The sequence below is a fragment of the Sturnira hondurensis genome, unplaced genomic scaffold (assembly GCF_014824575.4).
Source record: "Sturnira hondurensis isolate 20B ecotype Veracruz unplaced genomic scaffold, ASM1482457v3 Scaffold0022566, whole genome shotgun sequence".
In the NCBI taxonomy this organism is placed as follows: Eukaryota; Metazoa; Chordata; class Mammalia; order Chiroptera; family Phyllostomidae; genus Sturnira; species Sturnira hondurensis.
The window spans coordinates 12,392,184-12,418,079 of record NW_028095197.1 but is presented as its reverse complement, the minus strand read 5'-3'; the positions used below and the strand labels follow the sequence as shown (position 1 = coordinate 12,418,079).

The 25,896-nt window shown below is 46.2% G+C and overlaps 1 protein-coding gene and 1 pseudogene across 3 annotated transcripts; one reads left to right on the top strand and one right to left on the bottom strand.

The window, feature by feature from the left end:
- Positions 1-250: 250 nt before the first annotated feature.
- On the bottom strand, positions 251-1,743 carry LOC118979736 (cyclin-A2-like; annotated as a pseudogene).
- Positions 1,744-6,799: 5,056 nt separating this feature from the next.
- Positions 6,800-25,402, top strand: PGAP4 (post-GPI attachment to proteins GalNAc transferase 4). Of its 3 annotated transcripts, XR_005064991.1 has the most exons (3): positions 6,800-7,385; positions 21,273-22,933; positions 23,392-25,402. XR_005064991.1 is itself a non-coding variant. In XM_037036005.1 (2 exons), exon 2 carries the CDS (start codon positions 21,350-21,352, stop codon positions 22,559-22,561), a length of 1,212 nt encoding a protein of 403 aa, XP_036891900.1. In that variant the 5' UTR covers positions 6,800-7,385; positions 21,273-21,349; the 3' UTR covers positions 22,562-25,402. The 3 variants fall into 3 exon arrangements, 2 of the variants coding, with proteins under 2 accessions (XP_036891900.1, XP_036891901.1); XM_037036005.1 differs by having other exon boundaries at positions 21,273-25,402; XM_037036006.1 differs by having other exon boundaries at positions 6,848-6,871; positions 21,273-25,402.
- Positions 25,403-25,896: the final 494 nt, after the last annotated feature.

Here is a 25,896-nt window from a genome sequence, read left to right as displayed (position 1 = left end):
TCCCTCTTTCTAGAATCAATAAAAGAAAAAAAATATTTAAAAAAGAAGCTTAGCTCTCAGTAGTTATAGCTCAGTTTGTTATAGCTTTATTTTTTAAATCAACTCATTCATTCTTATTCTTATTATCCTGACAGTTGGCATCATTAACATTTTAACACGAGAATTTAACGAACTATAGAAATGATCCCTGAAAGTATAGTCTTAATGAAAGCATTAAAATTGGCCACATTTCTAAGATAGTTACATGTACAAAAGATATACAAATTAAAACCATTTAAAAAGTGACATCAGCATTTGTACCTTGAGTGATTTAACTCTTAGAGAGCAAAGGCAGTCTTCCCGTGGTGTACATGTTAGCATCTCTGGTGGGAAGAGGAGAGACACCCCATGATACCCGGAATTTTTGTACTTTTCTCTGATTGTTCTGTGTGCTGTTGCGCTCTGAGGTGCGTCTGCTGAAGGTCCAGGAGATGAGGGGTCAGACTCTCCAGGCTACACCCAGTCTTTTGTACCGAGGATTCGGGCCAGCTGTGCCCCATGACTGTGCGGAGTCCTAGAAGGAAACCTGCTCCGGCAGTAACCGATGACAAATACGTAAGGTATGGGTCAGCATCTCTCAAACTTCAGGCTCCCCAGAACATGGCTAAACTTCCCACTTTGCAGTTCACAGAGTGCTGGTGCAGAAAGTATTGGGTGGGAAACTAATTTACTGTGGGTGCAGCAACATCAAAAGCGAGGACTTTCAGAACGAGCTGCTCCATTGCTAGAACTCATTCCTTGGTACAGGTATCATCTGTAACGTGCACAAACTCTGCTACTTTTTTTTTGGGGGGGGGGCGTATTTCTTCCAACTTGGAGGCTAAGGCACAGCAGCAGTGCCCACAAGCTGAAGTTTTCCTCTCAACACAGACATGGATGAAAGGAACCTACCTATGTAGTTCCCAGCCAAAGGCAGGGTCTCATTCTATAGTTTATATTCTCCTACTTCAACTAACTAGTGCAGGAGGCTAGCCCTCACACTGTTGGTGATGTCTACTGTCTCTTCATGTAACCCACTTTAGGCTTACACTGAATCTCCATTTACTTGAGGTGTGAACGTCCTCCTCCTGGTAGGCTGGGACTTCATTAATACTCACTGGCTTTTCATCTTCCAATCCAACTGACAACATCCATAGTGTGTGGTGACTCTAACACTACCATCCATTGCATGATCAAGAAATATCAGTGGTTATCTTTGTGCAGGTAATGTGATAGCTGAGATAAACTCCAGGACTTCTTCGCATTCCGTTTTTTAGATTTCATCTGGCCTCTTTTGAGTCTCTTCTGCTTCATGTACATGAATGGTAAATGCATTTACTATTTGCTTTCTAGGAAGGAACAATGGCATGCTCCACAGTTTAGGAGGATCCTTAAGAGGTGCAACCCGTGGCTTCTTGGGCCTTGGCAGCCGCGCTGCTTCCGGGCCTTCAGTAGTGCCAGCCCCACCGGGGTCTGGGGCTGCTGGGCGCTCGACTCCTTCACGGGCGGGATTGATGTTCTCCCAGTCCTCTTGGGGTGCCTTATGCTGCAATGTTAGCAGCGCCTACCCCACCTCCCGGGCCGCCCACAACTGCTCCGCAGGACGCGGCGGGATCGGCCTGCGGCGCGCAGCTGCGTGCACTTGGTGCCGCCGACCGGTCGCGCGGAGGGGCATGCGTAGCGGCTCTCCGCAGCTCCAGCGGCTCCGCCCTCCGGCTTGGGATCCCTGAGAACCCGGGAAGCTGCGAAAGACTCTCGCTGCGCGGGCCTTAGAGGGCAGGGACACGCCGGGGACCAGGCCAGCAGCCTGCCCACAGCTCCATTTATAAAGCATGAATAAGCAAGTACCCTTGTTCCCTATTGTGCTTGGTTACTAAAACTTACATTCCATTTCATTGGGTGAACCTGTTTGTAGTTGACTTGCTAGTGTTGAGATGAACCACAGGCCCCAAAGGCTTCAATTGAGCTAACGCCCAAAATACCAAGCCTAGATACAAAACCTGATTTACTTGCATTTTCAGCCTCTCCCAGAAACATAATCTTCATCAACCAACCTCGAATTTCCTGGTGAAGCGCCAGGAAGGTAATTTGTCACATTTGCCCTCTCCTCATCTCCCCTTTCCCAAAGGAACAAGAGGCAATCTGCATGATAAAACCTTTGCCATTCCCTTCCACCCAAAAGTTAAGATGTTCTGCTCTAGAAATAACCCTTTAAATCCAACCCATTTGTTTACCTTTACTAATAACCCCCCGGGCCACATCCCTCTTCCTATAAAAAGCTTCCATTTGTGCCACCCCTTGGAGTATCTCTCTGCCTGCTAGACGAGGTGCTGTCCAATCTCATTGTTTAAAGCCAATGAGACCTCCAAACTTCCCAAGTCGAATTCTGTTGTTAAACACTAGGTCGTGCTGTAGTGTAGGTACTGACAGTTGTTTGTTTCTTGTAATGCAAGTGCCGGGTTTAGACTGTGATGGCAGAGGCATAAACTTCAAAGAAGCATCCACTCCAGTGATAGCTGGATGGAATGAACACGTTTCCAGCAACAAGACTTAAAGAGGCAGATTGCCTCGCCTCCTTCCAGGACTGAGGCTCCTTTGCTGAAGAGAGCTTCATTGATTTCAGTAAGTGACCATTTGGGCCACGTGTTTTTTTTCCCCCTTCACAAGCTTTAAACTCTTCCTCTTACTTTTAAGATTTAAATCACCAGAAAGAAATAAGCCCAGAAACCCTAGGCCCCATCCTCAACCGTAATTAAAACAGAAGCCCAGGCCCATGCCCCATCTCGGCCTCCCTACCAGAGAGGCTCCAGGTGTGCTGTGTAATTTTCAGGTTCTGTAGATGATAAACCTTTATTTTTTCAAAGTTTCCTAGTGGTTATTGCAAAAGGGTGTCTTGCAGTCATAATAAGAACAAGAGCCAGTCCAAGCACGACATTGGTTATTGATAGGCTGAGATCAGCACGAAATAAAACCTTGTTTTGTTCAAGGTCACAGTCAGTATTTTGGGGAAATGCAGACTCATGGGTGATTATGAAGATCATTTATAATTATATATTGATGAGACAAGCCTTTTTCAGTAGCAACACCAAGAATGTAAGCAAAGAGATACAGATTCTCAAAGTGGCCACCAAAGAATTAAAGATGGCCCTGACTAATATGACTCGGTTGGGTGGGCATCATTTGGAAAAGCAAAAGATGGCTGGTGAGATTCCAGGTTAGGTGGGCCACATGCCTGGGCTGCGGGTTCATCCGGGGCTCTAAGAGAAACAACCAATCCATGTCTCTCTCTCACATGATGCGTTTCTCCCTCTCTTCCTCCCTCCCCTTCCCTCTCTCTAAAAATAAAGAAATAAAATCTTATAATACGACAAGAAAGAGGGTTGTGGACCGCTCTGCCTGGTCTTAGGAATTGTAACCCTACCCCTCGCTCCCCATGACTAAGGATGAGTGAGTGACCTCTGGAATTCGAGAATGCGAGCCTCATGCCTCCTGGCTATGTGACATAGCCCGAGTCCCCATGTCCTCTGGTAGAAGTGCTTCCTGGCTCTAATCCCCTTAAGCCTGAATACCTGATGGGGAGGGGTACAGCTCCTTGCCTTGCCAGAGCGGATCCCAGGGGAGAAAATCTGGCAGCACAAAGACTTCCTGATAAACCTGTGAAATCTGCTCTGCTAAGAGTGCTTTCATTCATATGATAAGGGTCCAAGCAGGACATGAGTATGTCTCCCAAAGTTTCTGCAGCCCCCTTTCCTGACAGACTCTGACTCAGACTAAGCCCTCAGATTTCTTTGAAATGTTATCTACTGTTTGATCCTTGTCGTCCTGTGTATTACAACCCAATAAAAGCCTTTGGAGGAAGGGGCTCAATGCCTTCTTCCCCTGAGAAACTGGCCACTGCTCAAGGCCTTTTTCCTCAAAGAAACTGGCTACCTTTCCTCCCCAAGCAGATCATGTCTCAGTCTTGTTTACTTTCATCCGTGGCTGATGGGGGGGGGGCTTTCGAGAAATGTCACCCCCACAAAAGAGTACCTCTTTTATTAGAGGACAATTTATAGATCGTAATTTATACAAAGAAAGGGGCAAACACTATTTAGATTATTCTTGATTTTTTTAATGAAGAAATAAAATATTTAATTCTCAATGTTTCTAAAGTGTAAGTTATAATGTACTAAATAAGTATTAGTTTGACTGTTTTTTTTTTTCATTTTCCCAGAGAGTAAGAAGGTTTTCATAACTAACAGCTAGAGAGCATTTAGAGTTCTGACCAAACAATGTTAAGGTCGTGGAATGATCACATGTTTTCTGGTGAAAATCACATGTTTTCTGTTTTCAGAGTTGTTGAAATGGTTTCCACATGAACGATCATCTTTGTGGTTCTGCACTGTTGTGTAAGAGTGAGGCTTGCCTCTACCTGAGAACATTTTTGACATGCCCACACATCTGAAAAAGTTTGCTGCATATACAATTCTGGATTCTGTTTTCTTCCTTTAATAGTTGGAAAACCTTACTCCATTTCCTTATTGCAGCCTTGAGTACTGTTGAAAAAATCTAATGGTAATCTGATATTTGTTCCTTTGTATTTGATCTGTTCTTCTCTGTAAGCTTTTGGACTTCTTTGCCTTTTATATTCTTAAATGTCACTAAACTGTGTTTAACGGTGCGTTTTTTGCTGGCTGCTCCTCTTTGACATTTCTTTTCACCTTTTTTTTTTAATTTCAAAAATTTATCTTTTATTTGTTCAATATTTTCTTTTCTCCTTTTTCTCCCCCCTCCTTTTCTGGAGCTTCTATATAACCATGAAAGTGGCAATGGTTATATTTCTATCCTCCATAGCTTTCAGCTTCTCCTTTCCCACTTTTCAGATGCCTCCCCCGTGATGCTCTTCTCTCTTTGTGAGGCTCTCTCCCCCAGATGTTTTGTGGGTGAAAACTGACATAAGTGGAGCCATGACAGAATGGAATCAGGGCTGCCATTCCAGAGGAACTGCCTCACCTGTCTTGCTTCTGTAACCATTGGAATGTTACAGCCGGGTCAGACCTTTGGATTGGGCTGAACGAACATGGTCTTACAAACTGTTGTTTGTGAAGCCCGCAGAATAGTGGACATCTTGCCCACAAGGACAGATGATATCGGACTATCTGAAGACAGAATGAAAAACCAGTCATCTCTAGCCAAGAGTAGCTCAGCTTATCAGCACCTATAGGAATTCATACTTCCTTTCATGTACTTATTCCTTTCCTTTTCTCATGAAAACCCCTTGCCTTCGCCTGTGATTGGGACACCAATGGGGTTTTTGCCTGAAGCTGTGCTCCAGAATTGCAATTCTTTGATCCCAAATAAACACTTATGGCCTCTCATTTCGGATTTTTAATTTTAGGTGACCATGTGCAAAGAACCAGAAGTTCATAATCATTCATTTACCATTTCCTGAGAAGAAAAGGGAAAAGTACAGGAGATAAGAGTGCAAGGTGATCAGGGACACAAAGGAGCAAGCCACATGGAAACGCAGAGGAAGAATATGCCAAACAAAGGGACAGCAGGTACAAAGGCCCTGAAGTGGGACTGAGCTTGGTGTATTTGAGAAAGACCAGAGGGCCAGTGTGGCCAGCGTGAAATGTGTCTGCAGATCCGACTTGCCCCTCGTACTTATGTCTGGTGCTGTTTGGGAGGAGCATCAGGATCCATAAATGGTATGGTGTGGGTCCTGTATTCAAAAAGCCGGCCACTGGTGGATATAGACTTCAGTTTGTTAGATGCCATTTACATCATCCCAGAAGATGCCTGGGAATGAGCTCAATACTGGGCTTGATGCTGTTACAATGCCCTGTACCTCTGCATATGGGTTACATACACTATTCGTCTTTGGCAAAAATACAGAAGCAATAGAAGGAGCAAGAAGTGGCACAATGTGTGTATGTGGGGGGGGGGGGGGAACAACAGCTTTGGAGTCAGGGGCAGGCTCTGTAGACAAAAGAAGATATAAATTTGAACCTGAACTCTGCCACTAAATAGCTGTGTAACCTTACGCAAATTCATAACTCCTCTGAGCCCATTTCCTTAACTTGGAATGGTAACAGCAGTTTCATTGTGAGGTTGTGTGAGTACTAAAATCGTATGAATTCCATGTTTTACACAGTGGCAAGTAAATAACCACTCCATTATTAACTAGTAGACTAGATTGACAAGATTTGGACAAGATTGTCCTTTTGGTCAAACCTCAGTTTTTCCATCTGTAAGATGGATAAGTTATTGCATATCTGTCAGAATTGAGAGTTGGGCATGGGTACTGCTTTGAACTCAAATGAACCACCAAAGACTCCCGGGAGAGACTGACAACTAGCTGGAAAGAGCTACACACCTAAATCCTATACTTTGCCAGCTGATCTGGTTAGACCAAGCCTTTTTGCTTTTTAATGAATATTTACATTTTTGGCTTTGGGAATAAGAGTTGCACCTGGCTAATTATCTTCTTAAATCTTTCATTATTTGCAAGTTAAGGATAGTAACCTCTAATGTACAGGAGTGAAATGAAAGCTAGAGGTATGTTCATAAGGTGCCTGGGGTAAAGCTGGGTATGGTTGGAATTGGTGGTGGAAGTGGTGTTCATTATTATTTTTATTATTGGCATAAACAAATTCCTCCAGCAGAGAACGGAGTTGACAGCAAGCTGGGGGTTGTGCACCGCGCAAAGACTCAGTCCTTCTCATTTCAACTTCCTTTTCCCTGAGCCTGCTTTTCCCTCTCTGCCCATCAGTTGGCGCCTTTTGCCGTCGCTGTTTCCTTAGGCTGCCTTTGGGGATTGCGGTCGTCCCGCAGCTCGCAGGTCACATGGAACTGCGCCGCGCGGGAGGAGGTGAGGTTTCGTTCGGCGCGTAGCCAAACTGTGCTGTGCCCACGCCTCCGGGGCTTTAGGGTCCCGCAATGGCTCCTTCAGGGGATTGATTCAGCCAGACTAGGCGACACCAGAGGCGATGGCTCTTCGTGTGCGCAGGGGATGGAGCTGACCGCCCCCACCCGGTAGGATTCCACTGCGCACGATTTTCCCAGTCCCTTTGGCATCGCAACAGGATTAGGGGTGGCCGCAGCTGGCACAGTGAGCAGCTGCTGGGACTGGCGCAGCCAGGAAGGGCCTGAGCCCTGGATCGTGCGCTCTGGGTAGGGTGCTCCACTGTGGCCAGCCCGGGGCTCCAGCCGCTTCTTTTCACAAGACTGCGGGGACCTCGGAAGGGCGTCCCCCAGCGCAGCAGAGGCCGGCATAAGCGCGGGATGAATGAGCATCGCGGCAAGGGCGCTTCCCCACCCTTCACCCTCTTCGGCTGCGCCGCAAGGCCGACAGGAAGGCGCCAGCCGGGCGTGTGCGAGTCCAGGTAAGACGCCCCGCATTCCCGTCCGGCTCCTGCCCAGCCTGGCCGGGCTGTCTAATGGCCGCCCGCAAGCGGCGAGGGTCTGCCTCACGTCCACCCCTCTGGCCTTCCGGGCACCCCTCCTAACTCGCTGCTTCAGTGATGGTGTCTGCGGGTGACCTCGCAGAGCAGGGCCGAGAAAGGGCGACTGGGCAAGGAAAGGCGTCCCTTGGAAAGACCAGCCAAAGGGAGCCAGCGTGGCAACGAAGACCGTTAGCCTTGGCCTTGGGGAAACTGAGGCCCAAGCTCAGCAGTTACTGCCCAAGGTCTGCAGCAGACGCTAGATCCCGGACTCTGGCCTTCCTCTCCCATTTTCTTCCCACGAGGGATAAGTAGGACCACCCCGGTTAGTCTCACCCTCTCTTCCTGGCCTGGGCGCAAGTATAGCCAGTGCCGCACTGCACCCACAGTGTTCGGGGGCTGAGAGCTCCTGCAGGGTGGGTGTGACCTGGACATCCCCTGCTGGTCCCTTGTTCCTCGCCGGGGTTCGAAGGGCGGCTCCAGTGAACTCGCAGTGCAGAACATTAGCGAACCCCGTGCACGTATTTCCGCTGGAGAACTAAACCTTGTAAGGGGGAATAGCGTCTTTTAGGGGTGCATTTCTAGAGTGCACTGAACCTTGTACTTCGAAAGATGAAAAGAGAGACAACTATGTGTGTCTAACACCTAACATTATTAAAATTATTAGAATTTGTTAAAGGGAAAGTTTATTACACAACAGGCAACAAAAATGTAAAGGAGAAAATAAAGATAATGTAAAACTTTATCTTCTAGATTGCTGAGATTTTTCTGGGTATCTTAAAATTTTCTCTGCATATACACAGCTGATCTAATAACATGGACAAAAATAGTATCTTCTTTTACTTTGCATGTCTGATTACCCAGGGGAAATCAACACCTTTACCAATGTGGTTTGGCTTTTTTCATTTGTATGGGTGAATTGACTGTTAATTCTGTTGCCCCCTTTTCAGTTGAGTTTCTGTTTGTGACTTTTAAGCGTTCTTTATATATTACACATTAAAGTGGTGATTCTGTTGTTTACCTTGTACCTTCTTTCTCAGTTTCTAATGTTTTGTCGGTTTTTCATCTTTGGCCACATACAAGTTTACCTTTTTTAGTTACTAAAATCTTTTCTTCTTTTTTTTATGGTTTATGCTTGAGGACCTTGCTTGAAGAGGGTCTTTCCTAACTCAAGTCCACATAAATATTGTCCTGTCATTTTTCATGTACTTTAAAGCTTTCATTTAAAAGTTTTAATATGGAATTTATTCTAGGTTGACTTGTAGAGCGGAGAGCTAATTTACTTTTCCTGACTGGTTAACCAGTTGCGGCCCCGCTATTAAGCTTATATCTTTTTACCCCTGACTTCAATTGTTATAATTATGACAGATTAAATTATTGCAGATATATATCTGTGGATTTTTGCATCTTTTTCAGTATATGTTGGTGCTAGGGCACCAAATTTTAATTACTGAAGGTTTATAATAGGTTTGATGTCTGATTTGGCAGATTCTTTCTTATTACCCAGTGTCATCATTCTCCTTGGTTAAAAAAGATTAAGGTATAGTTTAGTGTTGAGGTATAACTTACATCCAGTAAAATGCACAATTTAAATGTATTGTTTTGATGAAATTTTGTCAGATGTAACCACTCTCTCAATAGTAAAATTATGGAGTACTACATAATGTCATCACTGCACAGCGCCATATACTTTTCAGTATATCCTTCCAATCTGTATATACATGCCGCCCAAGTGAGCGTTTCCTGGAAGTTTTTATTAGTGCTGACTCCAGATGGTCTTCGGGATACTTTGGGTGAGGGAACCAACCTCTCCCTGCTCCACCAAAATAAAACCATGTTTGGATTTCCACTGGATTTTTGATAACAGGGGTCCTGGGAGTAGCGCCCTGAATGTCATGTCCACCCTCCCAGGGCCTGACACAGGACTCAGTATTCGTTAAATTGAACGTTTAACAATTATAAAAGTAATACATGCTTTCTGCAGAAGTATAGAAAGCAAAACAGAAAACCTCCTTCCCCCATACCTTCATCTCTCTTTCAGCAAATTGTACCCCTCATTAAAAGCACAGTAATCATACTATGAATATTTTTCTACAGTTTGCATTGACATCGTTTGCATTTTCCCTGTAGAGACTTTTTACATCTGCTCAGTTGCTATCACAAATTACTATAGACTGGGTAGCAGAAACAGCAGAAACACTTCTCGCGGTTCTGAAAGCCGGAAGCCTGAGATCAGGGTGCCCGTCGTTGGGTTCTGGTGAAGGCCTCCTTCCTGGTGTACGGATGGCCCCTTTCCTGCCGTGTCCTCACTGGCCGTGCAGAGAGCAGAAGCAAGCTCTCCTGTCTCTTTCAAGAGCACTGATGTCAGCTGGAGAGCTGCAGGGACAGGCCCCAGTTACCTCCCAGTGACAGGATTTCCAAATACCATCACACCCCGGGATCGGGATTTTAACCGACAAATTTTGAGGAACACAAACATCCAGTTTAGAAGGGAGACCTTACTAAGACTCTTTTGTCAGTCTATTTAAACCTTTTTCTTCTTAATGTCCCGGTATCATCCCCTTGTGTAATTATCCTAAATACTTGTTTCCTGTTGTTGCCAGGCATTTTCTTGCCCTGCAGTGTGTTTTTCTTTCTTCCCCTGTTTTCCTTCCTGCCCTTCCTTCTCTCTGTCTCTCTCTGTCTCTCTCTCTCTCTATTACAGACAAAACTGCCCTGAACATTCCTTGTCCATCTTTGGTACCATGTGCTTGCACTTCTGCAGAGTAGATTCCTGCAAGTAGAATTTCTATGTCAAAGGGGATGTACATATAACATTTCTACTGCTGTTATTATTTTTTAAAGATTTTATTTATTTACTTATTTATTTATTTCCAGAAAGAGGGGAAGGGAGGGAGAAAAAGAGGGAGAGAAACGTCTGTGTGTGAGAGATACATCAATGGGTTGCCTCTTGCGTGTCCCCAGCTGGAAACCCACCCCCAACCCAAGCATGCGCCCCGACTGGAAACTGAGCCCACCACCATCCTAGGTTCTCAGGCCAGCACTCAAGCCACTGAGCCACCCCAACCAGGACTACGTACAACATTTTTATAGGTACTGCAAAGGTCACACCAATTTATACAAAGTGCCCCTATGTTGAACCGGACCACGAATTAAATTGACCTTGTGTTAAATACAGAGATGTTCTGGAGAAAAAGACCTTTCTCTCCTCTTCCATTATTGAGTCTCTCCTGCTGGGAAAAGTTATTTTTCTCTACTTACTGAAGACTTTTTAAATGTCCTTCTTGTATGGAAGACATTTAAGGACATTTTCTGCATATTTCTTAAATTTGTTTGTAGTTTAGTTGTTTCCTCCCTCATTTTGTGTAGTATCTTCGATCCCATTAATTAATTTGGTGATCGATTAGAGGAAACCAACTAGTATATATTATACATGTTATCTTTACATAGGAATTCTGTACATGCCCACGTTCTGAAAGTCTGTATCATTTCTAATGTCTTGTCCGTTGATTTTCTTGCATTCCCCATCTGTGCAGAGATATTATTGCATATTGGTTGAGAACACGGGTTCTGGAACCGGTCTGCCTGAGTTCAAGTTTTGCTACCCACTTAAAAGCTTCGTTAACCTCGGTATAAGTTTAATTTTACCTTAGTTTTTCAGGTATAAAAGGGACTTAGTAATAGTACTTCTCATAGGCTTTTTATGTGGATGAATAAGATGCTTAAAACTGCCTGGCACATACAAAGTGCTTAGCAAACATTTACAGATGAGTTAGTCGATCTCTGCATTATGTGACCAGGCGTTTTGATACTCCCAGTTTTGTAGCCGAGGAATTGAGGACCATAGAGGTCAAATGACTCGACTACAGTCTGTGAGGATAACAAAGATAAATCAGACTGAGCCCACTCACTAGTAAGGGATTTCTAAGTTCCTTTGGGCATCAGTCAAAGGCCATGAGTAAAGCTGTGGGAGGCGTCGGGAGAAAAATTGGGGCTTTGACATCTGTCCTGTGCTTCAACTTCCTTCTGCAAGTTGGTAGCTTCTTCATCTTTTCCCCCCCTCCATCTAAATGTGATCAGTTCCATTGCTATTTGAGAGTTGCTATTTTGGTCAGAAGAAATAGATGTGAGTCTAACAGAACTTGGATATGTATTTGGAGCTTAATAAGTGGTAGCTGTAAATAGGTACAGTCTGAAGTATAAAGTAAAAGCGTCCTTCGATATTCAAGCCCCCATTTGAGAGCTGAACCAAAAGGCGTCAGTGGGAGGAGCAGCCTCGGAAGACTGGGTGCAGCTCCCTGCGAGATAATGGACAATTAAAATCTAGCAACAACGAAATGTTCCCTCCTACCCACCCACCTCTCCCTAGCCCAGCCCCGCCCTCCTGCAGGGGAGGAGGGGAAAAAAACAACTAAAGCCAGGGCACCGCTTCCTCCAGCTGAGTCCAAACACAGGGTGCACAAAAGTAGGTTTCCAGTTGTTCTTTGTAGGCCTTCACTATTTACACATTCTCATAGTCTACTTGCTCTACTCAAGCACACTTCGGGCAAGAGTGTGAACCTACTCTTGCCAACCCCCTGTATGATGTTTCCTGATCGTTCTGTAGAATCCTTTACTTTCCTCACAGAACAGAAAGAAAACATGGTAAAGATACTGATCTTTCTGCTGGGAATATTATCAAATCTCCAACTACTGTCCTGGCAGTATACCTATATGGAGTTGGTATTCCTATATGCACAATAGTATCAAAGCCTTCCAGTACAGCTATTAAACAAACAAGACCTGAAATTCATGTAAAGGGCTTCAGCACTTGAGAAAAAAGGGTTGGTATTTGTGGTTGGAGGAGATCGGGGTGCCTTTTGGAAGAGGCCCCCTTTTGAGCTGAGCTTTGGTGGTTGTGTGAGAAGAAACGGGTCTGGAGAGATAGTTGGAACTGGATCGTGAACAATCTTGTGGAAGAATTTGGACTTTACTCCGCAGTCGTCGGGGGACCGTTGAACAGTTCTCCAGGGTAAGAGCGCCGTGTTCAGACATGCACTGCCGAGTACGGGATGGACACTGACCATACAGGGGTGTCCAGCCTTTTGGCAGCCCTGGGTCACCCTGGGAGGAGAAGAGTTGCCTTGGGCCACACATGTAAATGCACTGCAACACGTAGTCACACAAAAAAACCTCTCATACTGTTTAAGTAAATTTGTGATCTCGTGTTGAGCTGCATTCACAGCCATCCGGGGCTGCGTGCAGCCCGCAGGCCCCAGGTTGGACACCTGAACACGTCGCCATCGTTTGCCCGTGTCCTGTGCCTGACAGAGAGGGCTCTCTAGTTGTCTCATTTCATGTTCACAACACCTCATTTGTGTAAATGAGGTATTTTGTATTTGTCTATTTTGACAGAGAGGCCAAGTAGGCTCAGAGAGATCATGTGATTTCTTCACACAAATGCACCTAATTAGTGCGTGTGCTGGTGTTACCGGTCATTTCAGTGCCAGGGACTGGCCCTGCGCCTGCTTCTCCGGGACCTGTCTCCCAACCTCCAGGTTCTTGGCTCACCCAGGAAAAGCTTCAAGAGCGAGTCAGAGTGAAGGCAAAGCAAGTTTTATTCAGGTGGAGAAAGGGGAGGAGGCCAGGACTGGGCCGCTGCTCTGAAAGAAGCGAAAGTACCCGTCCAAACGAACAGGGACCCACTCTGGAATGAGTTGCACACGAGGTGGGACTTCGACGTGTTTCCAAGGCTGGGAGCTGTTTCTGAGCTTTCTGGCGCCAGGTTCTGACTCTGCCGCTGGTTGGGAAGGGGCCTTGTTTTTCTTCACTTCTAGCACAAGCAGGGTTTCTGCTTTGATGAACTCTTTCCCTTTGCCCTTTGATCATACACGGAGGTGGGGGCTCTGGTGTGAGGATGTGAAGCTCCTGATTCCTCCATCAATTTGTCGGCATTTCCCCCTCACTTCTTTCCCTCCTATCTCACTGGGACCAAAACAGCTCATTCCGGAAGTTAGAAGCTTGTTGGGAGCCTGTTGCAGTCAGTTGGCCCGGATGGAGGTGATGAGGGGTAGCCTGGCATTGGCAGTGAAGAAGGGCATGGCAACGGGAAGGGGGGGTGGGAAGAGAGACGGTGGAGGTGGAATGGCCAGGACTTGGGAAGTGACTGATAGGGGTGAGGAGTCAGAACTTGCTGGTCTTTGGGACCCAGGCGCTCAGAGAGTGGTGGTGCCATTCCCGGAGGAGGACTGACTTGGGAAACTGCGGCCACTCTGCCGTGCTCATCTCCTGAGGCTCAGCCTGGCGTTCTGCTTCCCCGTGCCTCCCGTACTGCTGTGACCCCTCAGCTTAATCTTCAGAAGCTGCACTAAAATGTGATTGTCCTTGGCCCTCCATGTATTCATCCTAGCCCTGTTTCACGGTCATTTCTTGGTGTCTTTGTCCCTTATTGCCTTCCCTGGCAGCTCCATCCTAGACATGGGAACAAGCATCATCTATGCTTGTTTAGTTTTTTTTCTGAAAAGTAAGACACATTTTTTCATTTTCACCAACAACTTTGTGGATTTGGATAGTTTGAGTGTGTCGGCGTCTCCCATGAGGTATATGCCATTGATTGTTCTCAGTGTCTTGATTTAATTGCTGTCAACTTCGGCTGGTCTGCCCGACTGTGGAGCATCATTATCCAGCCAGAAATCTCTAGCCTGAAACTTCGCAAACCACTTTTGACACGTTCGATCAGTCACAGCACCTTCTCCACACACTGCACATATCCTTTGTATTTCCATTGCATTTTTATCTTCCTTGAAATAGTGGAGCATAATATGCCAAAAATGTCCCTCATTTTCTTCCATCTTCGATATTAAGATGGCTATACAAAAACCAATTTTGATTGTTATTTTTACTTAATTTTTTAAAGATTCCATTTAATTATTTTTAGAGAGGGGGAAAGAGGGAGAAAAAGAGGGACATCTCTCTCACACATTGAAACATCGATGTGCTTGAGAGATATTCATCGGTTGCCTTTGGCATGTCCCCACCCGGGGACCAGGCTTGCAACCGAGGCATGTGCCAGACTGGGAATCAAACTGTCAAACCTTGGGTCCCCAGGCCACCACTCAATCCATTGAGCCACACCAGTCAGAGCAGTTTTTTGTTTTTTTTTAAATGCACGCTGATATGACAGTGTCATAATATGACCTAACCAAATTGTTTTAAATGAAATTAAAGACAACTAAGCACTATGAGAGCCATCGTACAACAAAAAACAAATAACTTTTTTTTGGCCAACCCAATCCTTTCAGCACTGCTTTTCTTTCAAAGTGTGCTTGCAAGGGATAGACCAGAATTTCCGCAATCACTGGGCCTTAGAATAGGGGTTATGAAGACAGAGTTGTTCCAGGCCACCTCACCAATGCTGATCAGTGAACAGAGTCCTTGGAGTGTGGGTGTGAGCCGGCAACATCACGGTTACTGTGGGATCCTGGGAAAAGGCCGTTAGAGTGATAGTGTAGACCTAGCCTTCTGCTTATCCCACCCCCAGGACAGCTCAGTGGAGAACGTACTTCAAACCATCAATTGAAAATTCTGTGCCCTGGCTGGGTGGCTCAGTTGACTGGAGCTTCATCCCATACACCAAACGTTGCGGATTTGATTCCCAGTCAGGGCACATACCTGGGTTGTGGGTTTGAGCCCTGGTCTGGGCACATGCGGGAGGCAACCCACTGATGTTTCTCTCTCTCAAATCAATAAACATATCCTCGGGTGAGGATTCAAAATAAAAGAAAATTTTATGTGTTTAGGTCTGTTTTCCTAACACCGGTGATCTTAAACCAGATTTTAAAAAATGGACTAAATTTTAGGTGGCATTGAACACCACGTGCTACTGTGCAGCAGTTGGTTAAATCCTTCAAGAAGAGCTTTTAAAAAGCTAAGGAGAACGTGGTCCTGAATGGTTACATAATTTCATGGAGCTGGATTTTAGACCACCTTGTTGTCTGACGATTCAGTGAAGGATCTGGTCCCAGCTCCCATGGCCCAAGGTGGGAGTGCATTACTGTTCAAGACATTTTCTGCCCCCCCCGAAGAGACCTATATTCCCCTAATCACTGACTTCAGGGTTGGCCGTATGTCTTTTGGTACCCCCTTTCTTGTGGAAAATTACGTAACTCCCCCCTGTGGCACTTTAGAGTTATTATGTGACCTGCCCTGGTCAGTGAAATGCCGGTGGACATGGTACGTGTGGTTTTTGAGCTGTAGCTTTGAGAGCCAGCTTGTGATTCGCTATTTGTCTCTTTGGCCTCTGCCACAGAACCAGCCCCGTTCCGGGAAGAGGCCCTTCCGTCTGCCGAGGTCCCAGGGTGTAGATGACATGGAGCAGAGGCAGTGGACCCGTAATGGACAAGTAATATGAGCAAGAATTAAACCTCAGCTTTTATAACCCCCTGGGACTTTGGGGTCATTGCTGTACCCTGTCCTGACCTATACAGTATATAATGATAGGGAACCAGATGCCTTAAGCATTTAAGAAATGTCCCAGAGTCTGAGCAGATTGCTAGACACTTTCTTTTTTCCTGAGGGCTTAGAGATCCGCCCCCTGCTTTTCCTTTCTATTGAATCTTCGCCTTCCCCTTCCTCTGCTCTGTGGGGGAGTGAATTTCTGTGCCTCGTGGCTTTGGCCAGTGTATGGCGAGTGGACTCGATCTATGTCTGCATATTTGGACCCTTGTGTAGCTCTCATCCACCAAGAGCATGCCCAGGTGGCCATTCTGCCACTGGACTGGGAATGGAAGGTATGCACGATGTCCTGATTGTGAGCTGCAGTCCGGAGCTGAACACAGCCGAGCCATAGCTATGCACGGACCAGCGAGCAAGAAAGGCATGTAAACAATAAAGATCTGCGGCTGTTACCACCCCAGCAAGAGCTGATCCGTGCAGGCAGGGACCCTGTGTCCTCTGAACTGACCCCCTCTCCTTTGCTTATGGTTGGTGGAATAGCATTCCCACACTATCTTTTTTAAAACAAAGTACTTCTGTGTTGTTAATGATTTTATTGTTCCCAATAGGGAAGTTGCCTGGGATTAAAAGCCCTCTTTATATCAGCACAAGGTTCTATAGTTTCTATCCCAATAAATAATGAAATCTAAGGAAAATCATCGTGCTGGCTTTATAAACATAACTTTAAAGAAGTCCTCTCCCTCCCCTCCGTTACCTGGAACACACAAGCCTCTTTTGTACAGAAATTCTGGAGCCAGCCAGGCAAGCACACCAGGCTCCTTAGCAAGATCCTGGAATATTAAAGCAGGAAGCCAAAGGCCTGGTGCTCTCCGTGCCTCTCCGGTCCTATCTGGGTGCAAGGGTGTGCCCTCAGTCGGTTTGTTTATTCAGTAAATATTGGGGACTTTGCGCTCCCATGACAAGTAGTGCTGGGTATCCAGGGTGGTAAGTTCTGGTGGGGGAGGCTGGGCAAACCATGGCTAGCAAGGAATCTAACAAGTACTGTTATAGAGAAAATTGCTGGCAGGGCAATGATATTATGTTAACTATATTAAAATTGAAAACTTATTTTCTCTAAGTCAGTACCTTTAAGTCAAAAGGTGCAAATAGGTATCTAATAAAACATTTTTATCTCGCCCTAGTCCCTCAGCCACCTATCCTCCCGTCTTTGGTGGCAAAGTTGCCAGTCTCTTGTATATTCTTCGAAAAGTAGCTTATACTGTATATACGAGTACATTTATGTATATTTTTCTCCCTTTTTTACACAAATGGTAACATGCTATACATACTCCTTATGTCTTCTTTAACTGAAGATTTATCCTAAAGTTTCTTCATGTCTGTCTATAGAATTTAACATATTTTTTCTTTTGGTGAGAACTCTTAAGTTTCACCCTCTTGGCAAATTTCAGTTACAGGGTACAGGGTTACCAGCTGTGGCCACCATGTCCTGCGTTGTGTCCTCAAAGCTCGCTTATAACTGGAAGCCGCTGGCTTTCGGCCAACTTCTCCCTGTTTCTTCGCCCCTTCGTTTCTGGCACCCACCACTCCCCGCTCCATTTCTGTGAGTTTGACTTCTTTTTTTAAGATTGCCCTTGTAAATGATATCATGCAGTCCTTGTCTTTCTTTGTCTGCCTTGTTTCACTTCGCATCACGCACGACCTCTAGTGTCACTCACGTTGTCACAAATGGCGGGATTTTCTTCTTTGTAAAAGCCGAGAGATATTTCATTGCGTATAGTGTATACCACGTACTCTTTGTCCATTCACCGGCCAGGGAACGCTGCGCTCGTTTCCATGTCTCGGCGATTGTGCATAATGCTGCAGTGAGCATGGGAGTGCAGCTAATTCTTCAAGACGGCGGTTTTGTTCCCTGTGGCTGTATACCCAGAAGTGGGACTACATAGCCGTTCCATTTTCAGTGTCCTGCGGAGCCTCCATATTGTTTTCCATAGCGGCTGTGCCAGTTCATGTTCCCACGAATAGTATACAAGAGTTCCTTTTCTCCAAATCCTTGCGCCCATTTGTGATAGCCGATCTCTTTGCTATAGACATCTTAACAGGTGTGAAATGATACTTCATCGTGGTTTTGATTGGCATGTTCCTGGTGATTAGGGATGTTGTAATGGTCAGTCCTCTGTATCTAGGAGTTTTGCCTGTGGTTTCAACCAATCACAGATCAAATATATTTTTTTAAAAATTCCAGGAAGTTGATCCCTAAATGTTACAGTGTAACAGTTATTTACATAGCATTTGCATTGTATTAGGTATTATAAGTAATCTAGAGATATTTAAAGTATGTGGGAAGATGTGGGTAAGTTATATGCAAATACTGCACCATTTTATGTAAGGGATTTTGGCATCGTAGCATTTAATATGTGCCTTGCATTTTCTGAGCTTCAGGCCTTGTCTTGTTGACTGTATTTTGTTGTGAGCAGAGAGAACAAGGGGACCCGGAAGCCTCCTGAATGACTCTGTTCCCAAAGCCAACTTGACAGGAGTGTGAGTCCAACCGGTTTCAGTCCTTGGTTTCCACTCGTGATGACGTGGAACTGGCGAGTCCCCGGGGATGTGCAGCTGCTCTGGGCAGGCACAGGCCTGACGTGGGTCTGGCTCACGCCAGCTGGCAGTGTGTGGGCTCTTGACTGCGTGTAGGAGAGATTTCAGAACACAAGCCCAGGTGATTTTGAAAGTATGTTTATTAAGGCTGGGACGGTGAAACAAAGGTAGGACTTACAGTAAAAGCAGGAACAGGAGAGAGTCCAGGCGGTCGGCACTCTGCCTTGGCTCCCTGGAAATAAAGGAAGTGAGCCAAGGTGGGGCTGCTGGCAGCTCGATGGACGTGAAGGTCACAGTGACAGAAGCGAGCCGCACCCAGGAAACCAGAGAAAGAGAGGGCCTTACAGGATCAGGTTGTAAGCCTGGGATGAGCTGCCGCTGCCCAGTGCTCCCTGGTTGCAAGTCTGGTGGGGACCCTTAGAGTCTAGGAGGAGGTACATGGGCAGGCTCTAGTGTGAGCCTGTGGGTCTTTGGCTTGGAGGTTTTTATTCTCTGCAGGCAAGAATCTTCGAGTAGAGTTTCAGGAGAATATTGAGTAGCTTTCCAGGTGTGTTTTAATATGCTGGGGCATTAAAATGAGTGTCAGGGAAGATACGATGTTGCGATTTCACCATCTCGCTGGCTGTAAGTTGTTCGGCTTGGCCTTGTTTAATGGTTTTGTCTCAGTTTCCCCATTCCACTTGCCCAGGAATTTGCTTAGCTTCTTACTATCCTGCCTCACTACCATGTGATTTATTAACCCCACTGCCCTGAGCAGATGCCAGAGAGAAGCCACTGGTCTGTAGTACTCCAGAAGTCACAAACCAGCAAGCCGGCCTTGTGTGCCACTGCAGCCTCTCCCTGCTCAGCTCTCTCTCCAGTTTATTCAGAGCTCTTACTACTACTGGGCTAGTCTGTCTCATATCTGGGGTCCCACCGTATAGCCTGCCTCTGTGGATGAAATGAGACTTGTCTCTCTGCTGCCTTCATTTACTATGTCACCATACAGTAAGTCCTCACTTAACATCATTAATAGGTCTTTCAACTTTTAAGAGAAACACTGTACAACAAAACCAGCTTTATCATAGACTCATTGATACAAACAAAAGTTAGGTTCCTGCAGCATCTCATCAATGTTAGAATTACACAACGTCACCTGGGGGCCTGCTGTGCTGGAGAGAGGTCTGGCATTCTGCACAACTCCAGTGGGCAGGGGAGGCTGACTGCTGTAACCAACAAGTCCAAAAATCATCAGTTGCTGGACACTGAGGTTTATGTATAACTTACAACACAGTCCATTCTGGGTTGGGAGGGCGCTGCAGGTGAGCAGTGGGAGGGGCCTCTGTTCTGTGCCCTCAGTCAAGGCCACCAGCTGCTGCCTCCCAGTGGCTCCACCCTCCTCTAGACCCACCAAGGCTGCTGGTTCAATTACAGTAGATATGGAAAGAGAACGTGGAGAGGCCTATCTGCTCTCGGTCACCTGGGCTCAGAAGTCACACCAGTCACTTTGCTCACACTTTACCAGCAAGCCCTAGTCACATGACCTCACCTGGAAGATGGGCTAGGAAATAGGGTCTTTCTATGTGCCTAAGAAGGAGAGAATACAGATATGAGACCACTAGAGACAGTACCACAGCAACCTCGTATGGTACTGGGGTTGCCCTTCCTTCAAGAGAATTCACAAGCGAGGCTGTTTTCCTCCAAATGTCAACAAACTGTGTGCTTCTGAAGTAAGAGCTTTTCCTTCCCTTCTGTAGATACCTTTTAGCTTTGCATTGACTGGTGTCCTCCTGGTTTTGTCCTTTTAATTCTGGGACTATTATTATTATTATTATTTTACTGTGAATCTGTTTTCCCTCAGATCATTAGGCCTGCTTAGTCTTAAGATATTACTTGAGTTTGTACTCACAGTGTATTTTAAGGGAATTTTCACTATTCCTTATTTTGTTCTGTGACACATTTAATCTTCCCAGTAACCTATGCGGTCAGTATTATTATTGTCTTCATTCCCAAGGTTAGGAATCCATGATGTGGGGAGTGGAGTGGCTTCCCACCATGTGAGTGGCCAAGCGAGGGTCCAAACCCCATTCTGAGTCATTGTGTCATCCAACATTTCTTTCTGAAACTGGTCTGGGGCAACGGTCTCGTCCATCTCCACCTCCGTCCACCTCCGACATTTCCTTTTCTCCAGAAGTCCAAGGCTCTGGAGTTCTCGTGCCCCGGGGAGATCCTTTCTCTCGTTGGTTTCCGGGGCAGTAAAAAACAAAATGGGAGAATAATCAGGGTTAAATTAACACGCCATTTTAAGTATAGTGGCATGAGATTAGGGAAGTAAGAGTGGAAGATCTTGACAAAGACATCGGGAGGAACCGTAAAGAATCCTTTTTGGAGGGCTTGGGGTGTGCAGACAAGACCGAGTTTTCAGAAGTCGCATCAAGTATTTACGATGCATTTACGCTGGAACTTATTTTCTGTGTGTCCAGTCTTGCTTTTTTGCATCTGTTTTAACAACCCATGTCTGTAGCTGAGCTGCTGAATTGACTTAATGAGCTTGTGTGCCTGGTGGTTTACTGGCACCTTGTAAGTCTAACTAAGCACCTGTAGGTGTGGAGACTTGGTTGGATGTACCAAGGTGTCATTACTCACAGGAGGGAGAAAGGGATCCGAGAGATCATTACAACCAAAGAGTGGTGTACTGGAGAAAATACTTCAGTCTCTAGGAGCTACCCAGCCTAGAACCGGAATTTCTGGTTTGCTGTGCGCTGAGTTCTAACCCTGGATTTTGAAAAGCCCTTTACCATTCTCTCCCTTCTCTCTCTCTAGGTTTGACTTGCACTGATCTGGGCCTAGGGTCCAGGATGGTTTGTTCCTGGGACCAGACCTGACCGGAAGTTGGCCGCATGAGCACGTCAGCCTCTCCAGCTGCCATGCTGCTCCGGAGGCTCCGGCGTCTCTCCTGGAGCAGCACCGCTGTCCAGCTCTTCGTCCTCACGGTGGTGACATTTGGCCTGCTGGCCCCCCTGGCCTGTCACCGGCTTCTACACTCTTACTTCTACCTTCGCCATTGGCATCTGAACCAAATGAGCCAAGAGTTCCTGCAACAAAGCTTGAAGGAGGGGGAAGCCGCCCTTCACTACTTCGAGGAGCTGCCCTCCGCCAACGGCTCAGTGCCCATTGTCTGGCAGGCCACCCCACGGCCCTGGCTGGTCATCACCATCGTCACGGTGGACAGGCAACCTGGCTTCCACTACGTCTTACAGGTGGTGTCCCAGTTCCACCGGCTTCTCCAACAGTGCGGCCCCCAATGCGAGGGGCACCAGCTCTTCCTGTGCAATGTGGAGCGCAGTGTGAGCCATCTCGATGCCAAGCTGCTGTCCAAGTATGTCCCCGTGGCCAACCGCTACGAGGGCACTGAGGACGATTACGGCGATGACCCTTCCACCAACTCGTTCGAGAAAGAGAAGCAGGACTATGTCTATTGCCTGGAGTCGTCCCTGCAGACCTACAACCCAGATTATGTCCTGATGGTGGAAGATGATGCCATTCCAGAAGAGCAGATCTTCCCAGTCTTGGAGCACCTTCTGCGGGCTCGCTTCTCTGAGCCGCACCTCAGAGATGCCCTTTATCTAAAGCTCTATCATCCCGAGAGGCTCCAGCACTATATCAACCCGGAGCCCATGCGGATCCTGGAGTGGGTTGGTGTGGGCATGTTGCTGGGGCCCTTACTAACCTGGATATACATGCGGTTTGCCAGCCGTCCAGGGTTTAGCTGGCCCATCCTGCTGTTCTTCTCCCTGTATAGCATGGGCCTGGTGGAGCTGGTGGGCCGGCACTATTTCCTGGAACTGCGGCGGCTGAGCCCTTCCCTATACAGCGTGGTCCCGGCTTCACAATGTTGCACCCCGGCCATGCTCTTTCCTGCCCCAGCGGCCCGCCGGACCCTCACCTACCTGTCCCAGGTGTACTGCCATCAGGGCTTTGGCAAGGACATGGCACTGTACTCACTGCTGAGGGCCAAGGGGGAGCGGGCCTATGTGGTGGAACCCAACCTCGTAAAACACATTGGGCTCTTCTCCAGCCTTCGGTACAACTTTCACCCCAGTCTGCTCTAGTGGGCCATGAACTGCCTCTCTGAAATCGGCTGCCTCTGAGAGATTCAAATACTGAGCTCCGTATTTCCACATGGTTGCTTGCAGATGATTCGTTGTTGGACGTTGCCAGGGATATAGGCACTAAGACTGCAGAGGGACAGGCCAGTCAAGCACCTTGGCACAAATAGCCGTTGGCCGCAGATCTGGATCCCTGGCCCTCCACCAGCCACACTGCCTCAGGCAATCTGATCCACCCAACCAGGGGGCATTTAAATACCAGTTATAGTCTCCAGTTGTGTTCAGCTCCGCTTCATGGCAGAGATTGTGACTGCCAAAAATATTGTGCACAGTGATTCGACTGTTTAAGAGTTTTAAGGGCAGAACTGGTGAAAGGTTAGACCCCTTTGAATGGATTTCTTTTCATTGGGCAGGAGAATGGATGTGTTTCGAATGCATGTCTAAACAGGCAGGACCATGTCGATCATTTCCACCGGTTTCTTTGAGCGGGTACAATGAAAGCCAATAAAAGCCGTGCAGCGCCTGGCAGCGTGGAGGCGGGCGGCCTCACTTTTGTTACCTGCCTTTCTCTCTTCTGCGTTGTAGTGCACTGATGATCAATATTGTTTGTGAGAACTTTAAGGCACAGCAAAAGTTGAAAGCACCTTATGGATCATCAAAGTCAGATTGCTTAGGTTTATTGGTGATTTAGTATCGAAGATTTTGGTCGCATTCTGATTATTTGGAAAGTGGACACTGTAGAATGGCATAGAATGGGTGAGCTTTTTACTCACCGTATATTCCCTTTCCTAATTTGCTGGCTAACCATTCACTCTCATTTTTTTTTCTTCTAGGTAGCATGGTGTTATAGAAGACAAAACATGGGCTGCGAAGTCAGAAGATCTGAGCTTTTAATTCAGATCTCTCATGTCCCAGTGATGTGAACTTGGGCAAGTCATAACCACTCTGAGTCTCAGTTTCTTCTGTAAAATGGGGACCGTGGGACTGACCCTTTAAAGTTGACTTGTGGTTGAGATGACAGAATGTATGTAAAACACCTAATAAGTGCTTAGCCCAGAGAAGGCACTCGGCAAATTTTGGTTCTTGTTTCTCCTGTAATAAGTATTTAAAACTCAAGTGTATTTTGGATAAAGATATTAATGATATTGTTTAGAGCGGGGGTCCCCACCCCCCAGGCTGTGGACCAGTACTGGTCCGAGGGCTGTTGGGAACCGGGCCACACAGCAGGAGGTGAGCGCCAGTGAGCAAACGGAAGCTTCACTCACTGTACTGCCTGAGCTCCACTTCCTGTCCCCACCCCTCTCCTGGCCCATGGAAAAGCTGTCTTCCAACTGGGCCCTGATGCCAAAAAAGTTGGCAACTGCTGGCTGGGAGTATGAGACAGAACACAGCGGACACTCATGACGCAGCCCTTCCAGACCAACTGCTACAGTGAACACTGACTTGTCATTGTGACTTCTGCAGGGCATACTGCTCTAACCAAGCCCAAACGACCTTTCATTCAAACTGGAAGGGATCTGAGGCTCCTTTTGAGCTTATTCCAAGACTGCCATCTAAAAATTACTTCTCTCAAGTGGTACAAATAACTGGCCTTTGACGACACTTACCAAACCCATGGACAAGTTCCTTCATGAGGACACGTGATTGAATTAAGAGTTCAAACACTTGTCTGATTTGTTTCAGAGACACATCTTCCCTTTACTTTTACGTTTCACAGTGAGCTTCCATCTGGTGATCCACTCAAGAACAGAGAGAGGAGTTGGGGGGAGGGGAAGGGCTCTAGCACCCCACTTCACAGATGAACAAACCTAGACCCAGAGGTGTTAGACAACACCTCCAGGTGTGTTAGACAACTTCTCCAGGTTCACACAGCTGAACAGGACAGAAACAGCTCTTCTGACTTCCAGCTTTTTTCTTAACTGCATTCATTTTATAAATATCTATGTAGTCAAAGTCTCTCCTGTAAAATCTGATTGTAACCTGGACTGAATAATGCATCCGTAGACTATGAGAAAGTCTTTGTCATGTGGGTCTCGGGGAACAAGCGGGTCGCAGTGTGTGTTGTGTTGTTGTAGCGACCTGTTAGGTATCTCCAAAGTGATCGGAGCTACTAGATGACTTACTAAGATGTTCAGCTTCCACACCTTCATTCCTTCTCACCCAGCAACTGGTCCACTCCCATGCTGGAGAAAAGGACCACCCTCAACCTAGACCTTATTAGAGTTTGTTGCATTAATGATTGGATCTTCTCATGAAATTTTTTATAGTCCCATGAGAGGGGGGCCATGTTTAAGCTAGTTAGCCTCAAGATAGGGAGTCATTGCTGGTTTATATTTCTGTTCTTTCCAAGTCCATTGGCTACTGCATGCAGACATCCCCTCCTGACTCCTTCGTTCTGGATGGCCAAGGCCATCTTGGCTTTGTCTGATATTTCTACCCAAGTCCCCAGACCTTTTCTCCCATTGATCTGAACTAGAGTCTGCCATCCTTGGACATTTTCTGCAGCTGAGTGCTGCCCTTTTGTCTCTACCCACTTCTAGATACACCCCCCTTTTGTCCCTCATTTCTAGAATCCAGTTTTCGTATATTGTCCTTGATTAGGACAGTGACAGCTTCACGCCAAAGCTGACGTCTCTTGTTTAATCCTAAGCAAGGGGACTAGAGGAGATCTCAAGTCCCCTTCCCATATCAAGGGACACAGGTTACTAGGTGGGTGAAGGTTTCTAAGTGTCCTGCTCATCTTTCAAAGTTTCAATTATTGTCAGGCCTAAGAAGGTCTCATTTGTGACTGATCGTATTTGCATAGACATATCACTTAAAATAAAAGCACCCATTCCACTGAGGTATCCTGAGAAGACTTTTGTTATTCTCTTTTATTCATTTATATGGGGTGGATTTTTGGATGTGACACATAGTATCAAACACACACATACACACATACACCTCACCACTGTGGAGTCCCAAAGTACTACTCAGAGGTACAGGCTATTCACTTAAAAATTGATAACTGAATTCCTTAAACAGAAGCATTTGAATTGTGTGTCCTATTTGATTATTGTGTTTGTTTAAAGAAAAAATGGTGAGAATACTACCATGTAACTGGAGAATTACAAGCAGGATATATGAAATGATAGGATTAATCTTATTCTCCTTGGATACACTTCTCATTGGGGAGAACTTATTTAATTGGTAACAATTTGGGTGGAGAGGCATTCTAATTGAAGTTGACCACTGTGGGATTTTTAGATACACTGAGATTCATTGTGAGTTGCAGTAACACATGCTATAAAATTGGGCGAATTTTAAGTTACATGAACAATTTGGATATTTTGGTCTTT